The 15,130-nt window shown below is 36.5% G+C and overlaps 1 protein-coding gene and 1 non-coding gene across 2 annotated transcripts; both read right to left on the minus strand.

The window, feature by feature from the left end:
* Positions 1-1,170: 1,170 nt before the first annotated feature.
* LOC145776467 (U6 spliceosomal RNA) lies at positions 1,171-1,277 on the minus strand. Its single transcript, XR_014290255.1, has one exon. It is a non-coding gene; the product is annotated as a U6 spliceosomal RNA (small nuclear RNA).
* A 10,871-nt stretch (positions 1,278-12,148) lies between these two features.
* Positions 12,149-14,751, minus strand: LOC145775148 (carbohydrate deacetylase-like). Its single transcript, XM_082586379.1, has one exon. The coding sequence runs from the start codon at positions 14,747-14,749 to the stop codon at positions 13,868-13,870; it is 882 nt and encodes a 293-aa protein (XP_082442505.1). The 5' UTR covers positions 14,750-14,751; the 3' UTR covers positions 12,149-13,867.
* Positions 14,752-15,130: the final 379 nt, after the last annotated feature.

Here is a 15,130-nt window from a genome sequence, read left to right on the forward strand (position 1 = left end):
GTGTTTCAAGTTTATAAGCATTAATAGTGCATTGTGACATCAAGCCTTGTAGAGACACAGAAATCTATGTTTTAAAGCAGACTGTTTGACACACGAATTAAGCTTACAAAATTAAAAACACGACCGACCTCATAATTAACTGATTATCGTAAGTGATTGTTATTGGAAAACTTCCCAATACAGGTTGTTTTTCGAAAGTATTTATTCTACTAATACAGCTTAAAGCAAACCAGATCTAATGACAATCTCTTTCAACGCTGGCTTGTGAACAAGCGGAGACATCTGTTATTGTTTGTCCTAGGTGAGTCAGACGTCTTGTGTGTGCTCGGAAACAAGCTGTGGCTTCGATGTTCACAAACGAGAATGAAACGTCATAAGGGCGATTGTGTGACGCCATAACCAGCGTTATCATCAGCAAATTAGTAAACTCGTCACAATCGTCGGGTTCCTGCAACGCCGAGAAGGAAACGTCTTTGTTTTCAAACTGTCGCCTGCAGCAGTGATCGTATCGTCCACGTGGTGCCAAACTGGTTCAAGCACTTGTCGCGTATGATAAAGACTTTCCACCTGATGACAGGCGCGCCTATCAGATCCTGAGCTTTATGGATTGCAGAAAGACCTTGCCAGGAACAATGGATTGGTGGCAGTGTTGACTAATATACATGTGCCAATCTGCTTTTATACATACGTTTAAAAGCAGATTGTCACTAATACACTATAGCAGGGGTCACCAACTGGCGGCCCGCGGGCCGCATGCGGCCCGCCACGCTGTATCGCTGCGGCCCGCGGAAGGTATCAGCGTACAAGTATAACCAAAAATACTTTTCTTGAGGAGTTAAAGAGCACGAAGGCAAAAAATACTTTCCGTGAAGCATATTTTCGCTTTGCATACGATTCCACCGACCGACCAATCAGATTATAGCCTAGTTCTAGGTGGGGGTTGCTTAAAGTTATTCCAATGCGATGTCCAGCCACATTGTCCCAGTGGTTGATTAAAACGTCTGTTTTCGAATTTCTGTGAACATAGGGTTGCTTATTTTAAGTTTGCAAATATCATGTAAACACTAGCGTGCGCTTCACCGTTATTGTGTTTCACGATCAGTGTTCTCTTTATGCAAGTTTTTGTTGGCAAAATAGGTTGGTGTGCCAACTCAATTTATAATAAATTGGCAAAATATGGAACGCTTCATGATTTTGCGTGTCATCCTTGCGCAGGGACCACGCTAATCTTCTCTGTATCGTTCCAATTTTAGTATATGTACTGCCGAAGTAAATACAGCAAAATGTTGTTAATCAAAAAATTCTTGCCACGCTAATAAGCACCGCATGTGACAGTTGTCTATAATAAAAGAAAGACGGTTTTATAGACTCTCACAAAAAGGATGAAAAACCAACTCATTGCTTTTTTAGAGGGAAGACTGTTCGTGAATTACGATTGAATTACGATTTTTCGGTGATTTCCACAAGCGTTTGTTTCGTGGTGCCTGGTGTCTTTTTCCCTGTTATTAGAGCCTATTTTTCGCTGATGTTTTTGCAGGCCACTATTGTTGCCTGTATTGCGATGTGTCAAACATTTCCTTGTTTGCTGAAATTGTTAATTGCAAGATATCATTTGTGAAGCGAAGTGACCGTACCACTCTTGCTTGGCGATGAATATTCTCATGAAACCACTCGCCTTGCTATATGTGCGTAAAACAAGTGGCCTCGTTTATTAGACATTTTTAAAGAAGTCAAAAGTGTTGTTAAAGGAGCTTGGCCTGGCAGTAGCGTTGTTCAACTAATTGTGTTGCTGCGATATTTTAAGACAAATATTAACAACATGTAACGCTGGATACTGGGTACGAAATTCGTTCTTTTCTAGCATAAGAATCAACCTACCTAAAATTTTATTAGTGCGGCCCGCCACAGCTTTCCTTAGTGCCAAAGTGGCCCGCATGCAAAAAAGGTTGGTGACCCCTGCACTATAGCCTTATACATCGTGTGATAGTTCAGCTGAATTTGCACCAGCAGAACACATCATGTTATTTAATATAGCCTACATCTACATGTACCACACTACAAGCGTTTTTTCTAGCTATGCGCTACTTTGGGCCAAATATGCCCAATGGGATTATTTTTTCTACCTTGGACCCTTTTTCACAAATCCAATAATGTTTTGCAACTTTTCTGTGTTCATTGATGTGCTTGATTATTTTATATCTCCAAAATACATTTGGCATGCCACAAGAAACTCATCATAAACTGTTATTAATATAAATAAAATTGTTTTTTCTAAGGAATGAAAGTCTACGTAATAGCAAAAAGACGCAGAGGAATGTCTTTTCAGCTTAGAATTTGCTGTTAATACGTACAAGAGGTTATTAACTTCAGACTGGCAAGTGTACAAACTACAAAATAGCTTACAAGCTTTACACCATGCCCCTTAGAACAGTTAGAAATAAAAAGGATATGACCCGTTTACGTTAAAGCGGGGAGTGCATCACACAATGCAACTCTGGTAATAGCAAATTGCTGTGACGGGTAGCCTAAGCCTACAGCTGATGGTGATTGATATTTATTTTTAAATTTATAAAGATACTTAAAGCGTTTAGAGGAAATCACCAATAAAAAAAATTTTCTTGAAACTACGTAGAGGAAGACAAAATACGCAACAGCTCTTTCGTTGTCACGTCCTAATAACGTTCAATTCATCCGCTCATGTTATTAGAAAAATACTTTTTATTTTTTCAAAGAAAGCCAGTGCATGAAAAGCTAATTTAACGGGCGACATTTGCTTATGAGAAAATAACGGCATTTAAATATAATACTCCGTTGTATAACTCCGTTGCAGAAGAATGTGACAATCTGTGGTGTATCAACGAACTTTAGAAGACTCGATAGAAGAAGAAGAATGTAATACATGAAGTGTTTAATCAGTTATTAGCATAACAGTCCGCTTTAATTAAATGTACGATATCTGTTGACTTTAGAATGCAGGTCAGATGCCCAAACCGGTTCTTGGGTTAATTGAGGATTTACAGTACGCACAGCAGCTTACATTACAGAATGTAAAAATTGTGAGTGCTGGACCATAGGCTAGACACACGCTGTAACAAACGGTCTCAATATATCGTTGTCCGCAATTTTCTTCATGTTATTGAATGAGGTGGAAGTTGGCATCAAGTGGTCACATCGAGCGGTTTCGTGACCAGAACAACGAAATTTCCTCTTGACCGTAATTTGACTAAGTCCTCTCTTTGATCAGTGGATCTTCCTAACAGCTCTGCCATCTTTCTTTTTGCAACATAGGCTCAACCGCTGCTTTTGCATCATCGCATCTTTTAGTTTGTGGCTATTCAAATTCAATGTAGTGTTTTATATGTAAGTTGAGTTGGTATTGTTTTCTGGTTAATTTGATGCTGCACTGTTTTGTCATTGGCACGGAAGTGTGCACTTAGCGCATTATGTAGATCATATTTCACAACTCTCATAGTTTCGAATCTATAAAGGTATAAGCCACGTTAGAGTACTCATGTGAATGACGCAATGACAGATCCCAGGCAACAAATCAGTTCTTTTTTGCATTAGTCCAATGTAAAAAAGGACTGATTTTCTGGTTTTATGATCAGATAGTAATCTTGTAACCTCATGAATCCATGCTGAGAAAATAGGATAAACTATGTTTTACAGAAGAACTTCCCTTTGCAAGAGATCTGAATCTTCATTCTGCAAAAAAGTTGCAAAAACTCATGTTTACCGGGGTGTTGGTAACGTTAATAAACGCAAAACAAACATTTTATTAAAAAACAAATACGTCAAAGAGCTCAAGAAGTTACAATGGTGATAGTTTTGAGCTGATAAAGCTAGTTCCCGTAAAAAATCCCGATGTTATAAAGACACAATTTGCTATCTGGGTCAATACATCAATCTCTGCCCAGACTGCAAAGTCCGTCATTTTTACAATATTTCAAAGTCTGCAGACGTTGAATCAATGTAAAAATGGCGGATTTTGCTGTTTGGGTGATGATTCTAGAAACGTTTACAATAATAGGCATCTTACACACGCTGTGATAGCTGTCTACGTTAGTAGTGAACCTAGTTAGGCAAAAATAGAAACAATTAACTAGTTTTTTATCGATTGCTAGTTTGTATTTGGGCACATGTTGTTTTCTGGTAATGTTATTTCAATTTTTACAGATCTTTTGGTTTCCTGGAGAATTGGCAGGCAGCTAACGACAAACTATGGAAACGTCGATAAGCAGACGGCTGGATCCATGGACTGGACTACCGTTGGCACTTATCTGTAAAAACAACACATTTCCGTCTTTGTCGTTTGTCAACAAAATTTAACGTTTAAAAGATATAAGATAAAACGGTGGATGATTTGAACCTTCGACCTCGAAGTACTCGTCTAACCACATAAGTACCTTTTACGTTCTCAGAACAACTCCATTTGAGAATTTCCGTTTTTTAATCTTCAAGTAGAAATTATTCAATCCGATGATGTTTGCCCTTCGTTTCTGAAGATGGCCTACTAGTCTGAATCGGTTGGTTGGTTTTGGTTTTGAATTTTTATCCTCGGACTGACAAAGCCTTGATTCAGGCTTGTTATCTGGTTTAACAATTGTAGATTAGGTATTTTTCAGTTTACACATTTTGCTAGGTGCATATCTATCTTGTCCAGTTGTTTAAAATCTTAAGTTGTTTGTGGTTCCTTAATAATCTCATTGTAACGGCTTAAAGATGTTTGTGATATTGGCTTATGCAGCCGACTTGTATCTTTTCCTGTAAAGAGCGAGTCTCTTAAATTTTCTTGAGCAAAGATAATGTTGTAAATGCTTACATCTGGGGTCGAACTATTGTATATTGTGAAGTGCGTCACAGCGGTGTGCTCTCGATGGATGTCAAACCGACGTCCTTTCGATAGGTGTCGAACTAATGTCCTAACATCCAATATTCTTGACTGGTAAGTAGCTGACGAATAACTGTCGAACTTTAGGGAGGTGAGAAAACAACTTTGAAAATAATTCCTTCTTTTTGGAGAAATTACTGGCGTTTCTCCTACTTGGTGTTTTTGATCGTTTTCTTATTGTGGGGGCCCGGAAAAGTCATTGCCATCGAATCGAAATTAGTCTCTCAACGGCGCTAAGCCTATGGTTATGTATTTGGACTAAAAATCCTTGAGCCAGATTCGGTCTTCTTCTGCAATGTTTTAAGCACTCAAAATTTTTAGAATGAGACTAACGTGCAATTATGAAATAACAAAGCCGTGTAGAATCTAACAGGATTAACAGAGAAATGTGAAGAAGACGGTGTAATTGATACCCAGGATACGTTAATGAATGTTTGTTGCCAATTGGCAATGAGAGTAAAATGGGTGGAGTCATCACAAATTATTACTTGGTAAGTTTGGCTAGACTTTAATTAGATTTTAATTCAACGTTCAATATTCTATCACTAGCCTTTAATTGAAAGTATACAGCAGCTAGGGTGACCATGAAAGAAATAGCTCAGCTTCAATCGAGAGATTGCCGTGAGGTACCCTAAATACAAATACGTGTACGAGCATTGTCTCAAACAGCAAAATCCGTCATTTTTGCATTGATTCGCAGCCGTTGAACCAACGTAAATCAATAGATGAATTAACGTCTGCAATGTAAAAATAACGAATTTTGCTACAATGCAAGTCGTCAGCTAAAGGTTGTCAAACAGAGAGTAACGTTTGGCTTTTGCAGACGTAAAACCAATGTAAAATACACTGGTTTTGTGGCTAGTATCTGATTGGGATAAATTTAACTTCAAGGCTTCAGCATGGGATTGCAAAAACATAAAAGTAGACAATTAGGCTACCACTTCAGTTAGAACCTTTTTCAGTTCAGTTTATTTGGAACACAACTTTTGAAGGAAAACTTTGTCTTGTTTCAATGTAAAATTAATTTGTTTTGATTCAATTTTGCATCATTTTTCTTGTGAAGAATGTTGTTTCATTTCGAATTACTTTGTAGAAAGTAATCTTTTGCTTCGATGGCAACGAAGTTTGTTTCGAACAGCACTAGGACCTTATTGTGTTCTAACCTTGTTTTTGCAACTCAGCTACTTTTGTTTCTACAGGTGGTGCAATGTGGTTAAGCTGACGATATCTTATCTACGCCTAGTGTTGTTATGTTATCAATTTACGCTAAAACTATGCCAGTGGTGCAATTCATTTTCTCATGCTGGTTTGTGATTTGATTAAAAAAAGCTGCTATCTTCAGGCTGGTTTGATGCATTTGTATGGAAACGTTGCATCAAGAAAAAATGACCAACTAATTTTCGTCAAAAATTGTCCCAGGTTCTCCTTAAAATTGCAATTGCGTTTTCTGAAAAACATTGAACCAAAACAGCCTAGAGTCTTTTCAATTTCAATTACCTTTATTTTAGTCTCTTTTTTAAACAACTATCAAAGCTAAAGTCTTGATTTAATATATGGCCATTTACCTGTAGTTGCTTCAAAATTGCTATTTTGCATGAACCACCGTTAGCCTACCGCAAGCACAAACGGTAAATGCGATGGCGTCGATTGGATTATTACCAAAAAAGAACAAACGTGCTGTAAGAGACTTACCAGACATCAATGCAAATCGTGTGGTTTTGTCGATATATCATGAAATAAAAAGTGGTCTTAGCTTTTGCACACTAGAGAGACAGTTTGCCTCTCCTGGCGAGCAAGGATGCCAGCGACAAATTTCCAATAAACTTAGATTGTGTGCTAAAAAAAACCCAGATGAGGCAAAAAAAACCCAGGTCCAGAAAATATGTAGTAAAGCGGTTAAAAAAAACCTGCGTGCGCTTTCAGCACCATTTTTAAATCATTACACAGAAGCCTCAGAAAGCTACAAATAGTAACACGTAGCCTATATATACCGTAATTATACAATATATATACATGCTTATGTTGGTATGGTAGTTAATATATATGTAATATAACTATATACAAAAACAAGAGCTTGGTAGGCCTATATGGGCTCACAGCAAAGATTTTGGTTCAAAATTACCTTTATGGTAAAGCGTCTAGCTAGCAAGGTTCAGTGCGTGTTTAACCAAAATTTCTAAAACTGACTAGACAAAACCAATAAGGTTAGTTTTGACTTTTGAACTAAACTTTTTGCTGTGTGAGTTGTAGACTGCGGCTGAGGAGAATCATCATGCCTGCTTACTGCTTGGTGTACAACTACGATAACTTGGTTCTTAGCAATAAACCCTGCTTAGCCTTTTTCATTTGAACATAATGTTGAAAAGAATAACTCAAATTCACAATAAGTAAATGTTCAGTAACACAAATAGTTGTACTACTCCAATTTTTAATCATCCACATTTTCATAAAGTTGGATCATTTCTTTAGCATCCTGTACCTCACTGACTGCAGTAGCTGATGCAAAAAAACATTACCAGTAGGCTACCTTATCATTTTTGTGTTGCAGTGTGGACCATTTATCGAAGATCCCAGTGCCTTAATACCGTGCAAGCTCTGTACAAAGTTAAAAACCAAAAAAACCTAGATTTACCTAAATTTGAAATAAAAAAACTTAAAACCCAGATGTGGTCAAAAAAACCCAGATCTAGGTGGAAAAACCAAGGTCTGGCATCCTTGCTGGCGAGAAGATACAAGCTTTCAGTTTGGAAAGTTAAGCATTTACTGATATTTTAAACACAAAAAGAGGTATGGCCTCTGCAATTAAAAAACCACACGCCTAAAGAAAAAAAAACAAAAAAACACTTTGCTCATCAAGGTCAAGTAGCCTATAAAAAAACGCGATTGGAAAATGTGAATCTTTTACACCACCTAGCGAGCAGAATACTATAGCCTATTATGTGTTTAAAGCGGTGATCTGATCGGTGATTGAAGCGGTGATCTGATCATGAAATTTTCAACGGCTCGAGAAAATTTTTTCTCTGCCTATAAAGCGTTGAATGGTAGTTTTATCAAATATTTCTGGAAACTTCCTTGGTTTCGTATTATCTGTATTATGTGTTTTTCAGACTAAATTGCCATCTGCTGCAGGCAGGCGCGGATCTATGGGGGGGGCCCAAGGCCCCCCCCCCGAAATTTTGTGAGAAATTGTTGAATGGTTTGATATGCTTCTAAACAGCTGATATTATTCCCACAGCGGACTTACAACCCCCCCCCTTTGGCACGCGTGTGACATCACGATATTGAGAATGATGCTTTCAGTCTACATGTCTCTAAAACAAAGTTGCCTAATTTGAAGCGAAACTGCATTAAAAGAGCGAGTTTTGCCAATACCAAACTTTTAAACATCTCAGCTAGGAATTAGCAACAAGAAAACATAGAGACTTAGCTTTATTACCGAAAAAATGATGAAGAAAACATGATCTTATCCTTTTGCTATGCCACCGGACAGCACCATTTCACAGGAATATTTATACCCATATTTTTGTTGAAAATGCTCTCAGAATGCACCAAATTCAAAGTAATTTTTCAAAATTTTCTGGGGGGAGGCCCTCCAGACCCCCCGCCGCTGGGTGTCGCCTTTGGCGAACACGCCGTTCGGCTTCGCCCGCCGGACGTCAAACCCCCCAAATTCCTGGCTACGCCACTGGTTGTTCATATCTGTTTTTTCTTTTTCTAACTTTTTAATTCATTTTCAAATTTTCTGGCCCCCCCCAAAAAAAATCCTAGATCCGCGCCTGGCTGCAGGCCTACCCACTGAATACACTTGTTGTTTATATTTTTGACCACCACAGCTAAAATAATATAGGTGAACATAGCAAAGATCTACAAAAAGGTAGAAGCAACAAAAATTCGAACTTTAAAGCGAGCTTGAAATCGAAATCAGTAAGGCCTGTTGAGCTGAAAAATTTGTCCAAGTTTGTAACACCTTCATGACATTGACTTTCCTACACAATTCCTACAATTTATTGAAAAATACATACACATTACGTAAATGATGTAAACACAATGTGATAGCTTCTTTACTCCACATGTCAGATTGCTAGTATTGCCATAAAGATTCAATTACATTTTATGTGTGCAGGATATGTTTGAATAATAAAAAACTCGCTCTTTTCGTTTTCATAATCTCGCGATCTTTGCTAAAGCGCGTTGAATAAAATGTTTCACATTAGTAATCTTATATGTAAGATCCAAGCATTGAATGTAGTGACAAAATGTAGTGCGGCTAGATTGTGAGCACATTTTTCGGCTGATATCAAAGACAACTCATTTTTCGGCCGATTTAAGCAGGCGACCAACGGTTAATTTAAACCAGAAAGTTTCCTTGAATGTCGTGCGGCTAGATTGTGAGCACATTTTTCGGCCGATTTGAGCGGGTGCGACTAACGGTTAATTTGAACCAGGAAGTTGCAAAAGGAAGCTTTAAAGACAGCTCATTTTGCTGCCGATTTGCTAAGCATTGAGGGTTAACGCTATATCAGCGCATTTTTTTGCCGATTTGAGCGGGCAATAACGGTTAATTTGAACCAGGAAGTTGCAAAAGGAAGCTTTGATTGTATGAAGAGTTCTATAAAAAGCGAGTAGATTTCATGCCGGCTGTATAGGTGCCTTGATGAAAGAAGTGAAGTATTTAAAGACGAGCTTTAACTGCAGATTAATCAGAGTTCTTACCAAAATTTATGAGATTTATGTTTGAACTAGCACGAAATTTTGTCTGTATTATTTTGGTTGTGAACTGAACATTTTGTTATCAGGTCGATAAGGGAAAAATAGAAAATGTACAATTGTGAAATATGTCATGTCCAATTCAAGTCTAGATATGGAAAAAATCAGCATATGAAAAAACACAGAAACGTTCGTTTTGCTTGTAGATTTTGTGTAAGGACGTTTTCGCAAGTGGTGTCAAGAAATCGACATGAGCGGAGGTTTCACAAGTGAGTTTGATTGTTCACGTAATTGTGAAATTGTTTAATTTTAGTTGTCTGACTGATTTCAATTTCAGAGTGGCTGAAGGGGGTGAGAATGAAAAGGTCCCCGCAGAAAATGAAATCGAGGAATTAATGAGTCCAAACTTGTGGGGGTAAGAATTTTGCAATCAAATCTCATTTAAAATTGATTTAGAATTTGAATTAAAACTGTTGCAAAATGAACAAATCCAAAACGTTATTATTAGGGCAACCAAAAGTCAATAAAGTCAAAATTTTTCTGTCAAATTTTTCTAATAAAATAAAAGAAAAATGTGGAAGACTGAACAGCACCACAGCTAACGATCAGCCAGGTAATAAAAAGAAGATATCCTTACCTAACGGTTTGATTTCTAATATGCTTTGTATTTCGCATTTAGGTTGCAAACGCAGTAAGTTATACGTCAAAATTTGTAAATTATAAAGTCAAAATTTCAAGTTTTTAGGTCAAAAAATTGGTTGCCTTAGTTATTATTTCTAAACTATTTAGTTTGAAGTTAGTTAAAATAATTGCAAAACAGGGATTTTTATTTGAAACTTTACTTTCCTTTGTAGAGACATTAACTGGGAAGCACAGCACGAAGTCGAACAAGACTTGAAGAACCCTGATTTGTGGGGGTAAGTTGAATGGAAACACACAATTTTTTTACATAGTTATGGTCTTTCTTGAACAAAAAAAAAAAGCAACATATTGGTTAAATAGCATTTCAAACGTTTGCTAAGAGAGACTTTCAAACATTTTCTGTTTTACACGTTGATAGTCTGATTATGTTGAAAAAAAACTTTTCTTCCATCGATTTGTCTAATGATTTTTTTTTTTAAATTTTTTCTCTAACCTTTTGGTCAGTTTCAAGTCTTTTCATGAAAATAAAATTGTGGGTAGGTGATAAGTTTTTTGTTTTTGTTTCGTTGATAGTGTTGAAAGCAAAGACCAACACAACCATGCACGTCTGAGATGGTGTAGGTTCTGTGCAAAACAACTGGCATCCAATTGGGGAGTCAAAAGACATGAAAAAACGTGTGGAGTGTGTCGGAAATGTGATGTTTCGTTTCAGAGGTAGGTTGTGAGTTCACATTGGATATGGTTTTGATTATGATTTTGTGGGTTGACTGTTTTTGTTTGTTATTTCAGTCGAGAGGAGAAGCTGTCCCACAAGCACCTTCCAACTGTCCACCAATGTCCGACTTGCGGACGTTCTTATAAATATAAAAAAGGTCTCGAAGAGCATTCGAGAATAAAACACCGCCCTTCCCCACCCGAAGCCCAGGAATCAGATAGCCTATTTGTAGAACTCTTCATAGAACAAAAGCTTCCTTTTGCTTATTGCAACTTTCTGGAAACTTCCCGGTTCAAATAAAACATAATTAACCGTCTCTCCCGCTCAAATCGGCTGAAAAATGTGCTGTCTTGAAAGCTTCCTTTTGCAACTTTCTGGTTGAAGTAAACCGTTATTGCCCGCTCAAATCGGTCGAAAAATGTGCTCACAATCTAGCCGCACGACATTCAAGGAAACTTTCTGGTTTAAATTAACCGCCTGCTCAAATCGGCAGAAAAATGTGTTGTGTTTGATATCAGCCGAAAAATGTGCTCACAATCTAGCCGCACTACATTTTATCACTACATTCAATGCTTGAGACATACTTATAAGACTACTCACATTATTACGTGATGTGCTGTACAAGTTTGGTTTTCTACATAGCTAATATCATAGAAAATGGATAGACAACAAAGTAGGCAAATTGGGATTGATTAGTGTTTTTCAACCCAATTAGGCTACTTTGTTGTCTATCAATTTTCTATGATTGTAAGCCAAAACCACACAAACAAAAAAGTTGATAGTTTAGGTACTATTGCTAAGGGATGCTTGGTTCCGAACTAAGAATTCATTTTCAACACAATAATATATAGAAATTATGAGTTTCGGAAAGCATTGGCTTTTGAAAAACAAATGCAATTTTTGTTTCAATTTGATACTGAAAACAATATAAATCATTGAACATCAGGGCGATAAAATTAGTAATTTTTGGATTGCACAACAATGTAAACCGCCACTGTGTACTGAAAATTTCAGTCATCGTTTACAATGTAACATAATGTAACAATCAAACAATGCCAGATTTTCCAACCAGTAAAATATCTATAGTTTCTTGCATCGAAGATTTCAGAAGTAAAGCACGATGTGAGATTCTCACGCAAAGCTATCTAATATGATACACTGGCACACACACTCGGCATTGCGTTGGAGCGGGCTCATTGTTTTGCAGCGCTTTGCGTAAAATTGGATTAGCACGGTAAAAGGCGGCAAGATAAAGTAAAATAATCGTTTTTGGGTATCTTTGCAAAAAATGAAATATCAAGTTAAGCATACAAAATTTCAAAATATTAATATTTCAAACTTATAGACAAGTGATTTTTCTACACATTAGTAAAAATTCTGTTCAAAAAGAACCAGCAGATCACACGTAACAGCTGGTTGAATTTGGTCTAAAAACGGTTCCCCTTAAGCAGTTAACTTGCGAAAAAAGGTTGAAAAGCAAAGGGTTAAGGGTAGATCGGGTCTAGGCCAACTTACCAGGATTAAAAAAGCTTTACAATCCTAAAACCAAATTCCCCCCTAGTGGGGAATTCCTCCCCGGTCGGGAACCACTGTGCTACAATCTTGAATTCTTGTACCCATAAGACGACGATCTGACATCATTTATTTGATGACGACATCAGCTAAGCTTAATGTTGTAACAATGCAATCCGGTCAAAAAGAACGTCAACTAGTTCGTGACAATCAAAATGTAAAAATTGCCGCGTTTGCATTGTTGTAATGTCACCGTATGTTAAAGCAATGCAAAATGGCAGTTTTCCGAGCTGGAAAGAAGAAAAACGACAACAAAGTTGCAACGTATTTACCAAAGATTCATTATAGGCTACATCTATAAAATCACCAATGTCGCTGAAACTTAAAAGATTAATCATCAATAAATGAAAGAAACATATATATACTTTGCCTAACATAATCATAACATAGAACTGTTGTGTGACTGCATATAAATAATCTGCGTATGCTCACAACTACGCATATACAAAGTAAACCAAACAAAACTCATTGGTGAACTATCTGGAATTGCTATTTGTATCATCGCTTATATCAAAACTAATAAAACTTTTGCATGAACATAAGGTGGATATTGCAGCAAAGAAATTAAAAAAAAAGTTCTTCCACAATACTGTATTTCTTACACAGTAATAACATTAATTGTACAACACAATAAATTGTTCACACAGCTTATAATATAGAACTAACAATTCTATAGCTACAAAAAAGCTCTAAGCTTTCTAGATACAAGAGAATTTGAAAAAAACTAAAATATTAAACTGTTGTTGTGTCGTTTACAATTTGATGAAGCAAAAATGTCAGACAAGAAACCATGCCCGGAGAGATAACAAACTGTTATGATGAGACGCATCATCATGCTCATTCAATCATCATCACCTGGAGGTTTGCTGGCTAAGTCAAAACATTTTAATAGTTTTACAGTAGGCTACACTTGCACAACAACGGAGAAAGAATTCTGTTGCAACAAGACACAAAAATTGTGAATAGTTTTTATACGGTTTACGCTTTGATTGCACACTTTATGATGCCAAAAATCAATAAAGCTATCATTTCATGTCAGTACAAAACATTTGCAACAAAAACAAAGTAAATAAACCTTAAGAAAAATTTGTGCATGTATGAAAAAGTCAAATATTTATATGACAGAATTGGGATTAAAGTATCAAACATATGTAAATTATGAATAGTCATTGAGCTATGCAAAGTAGTACTGTATAATTTGCATTTATTGAAAGACTTCAGGTAAAATTTATTTAATGTGCAATATATAAGTTCTGTGTGGCACCTTCATCATTGTTACATTTTTCTAAATTAAACTAAATTCAATGCAAAAGAATACAAAAAATATTGCACAAAAATGCTTAAATAGAAATTAAATCAATCCTTTCCCGCTTATAAAAGTTAATCATCTCATCACATGTTAAAACTTCTAGCTCATGTTCTCTATCAGAGGAGCAAGAAAATGCATCTGCAGAATTATCACCAAGAAATCCATCATTTTTTGGATCACATTTAAATCCAGGGTGAACCATTAGCTCACAAGAAGTACAACCACTTTGAAAAACATCAAGTAATGTTCTTTGAAGAATTTCTGTAGTCATTGCTGTTCCCAATAAGTTTAATCCAATAAAAGCATCTGCTCGTTTGATTCTCAAAATGTCAAAAATAGGAACACAGCTTCTGGCTAAACTCTCAATGTGATCATGAAACTCTTTTCTTTGAGAAGTGAGACTTCTGTTGAAATGAGAGCATTCATGTTCCAAAGGCAATCTTGTATATTTTACGCCATGCTGTGCAAGAGCTTCAGCAAACTTAGATATCACATTTGGATGAACGTGGACATGTTGATGGCCATCCACATGCCTAGGATGTTTTCCAAAAGCATTTTTAAACCAGTTGATCTGTGCATTCAATTCTGTTTCAACATGTGCAGCTTGGTAATTTGATCGAGACCATAACTCTGATTTACCAAGAAAGGTTCCATTTGGAGACAACAAAGAACTAATGTCAGTTGGATTAGAAATTGGATGGCCTTCAGTTAAGTTGAAATGAAGTCCTGCTGGAATATTATACTGCTTTGCCAATTCTATTGCGTGCTTGCTGTGTTTGCAGTTTGGTAGAATAGACACAGCACTTATAGCATGCTTCTGAAAGCATTCTAATATCCCACAATTTCTTGAAAATCCATACCCAAAATCATCCGCTATTATAGTCAATTTATACATTGGTAAGTGTTCAGGCATCTATCAACATGATCACACAGCACCCTACTAAAAATATACCAGTACCACTAATTATTTTTTTGAATAAAAATTGTGGTTATAGTATTTAACAACTCTAAAATTCAAATTAAACCAAACTATCAAAGCTGGTGTACAAGTTTCCACCCTGGTCAAAAATACCACAACGTCATACATTGGAACCAATCCAAAAATATAGGAGGGTGAAACTACTATGCCTTTGCTTCACTGTTCATACACTTCACCCTACATGTGTTGATCGATTTCAATGCTTGACATATATTCACAATTCATGTCATAGCATTTATGATCAGGACGGAGACTTGCACACCAGCTCCAAATTATCAAATATTGATTTCAATAGGCATAGCTAAACAATATAAA

The sequence above is a fragment of the Aplidium turbinatum genome, chromosome 8, assembly GCF_918807975.1.
Source record: "Aplidium turbinatum chromosome 8, kaAplTurb1.1, whole genome shotgun sequence".
Taxonomy (NCBI): domain Eukaryota; kingdom Metazoa; phylum Chordata; class Ascidiacea; order Aplousobranchia; family Polyclinidae; genus Aplidium; species Aplidium turbinatum.

Coding starts and splice junctions, on each gene's coding strand:
- LOC145775148 (XM_082586379.1), bottom strand. CDS start 14,749: ATGCCTGAACACTTACCAATGTATAAATTGACTATAATAGCGGATGAT.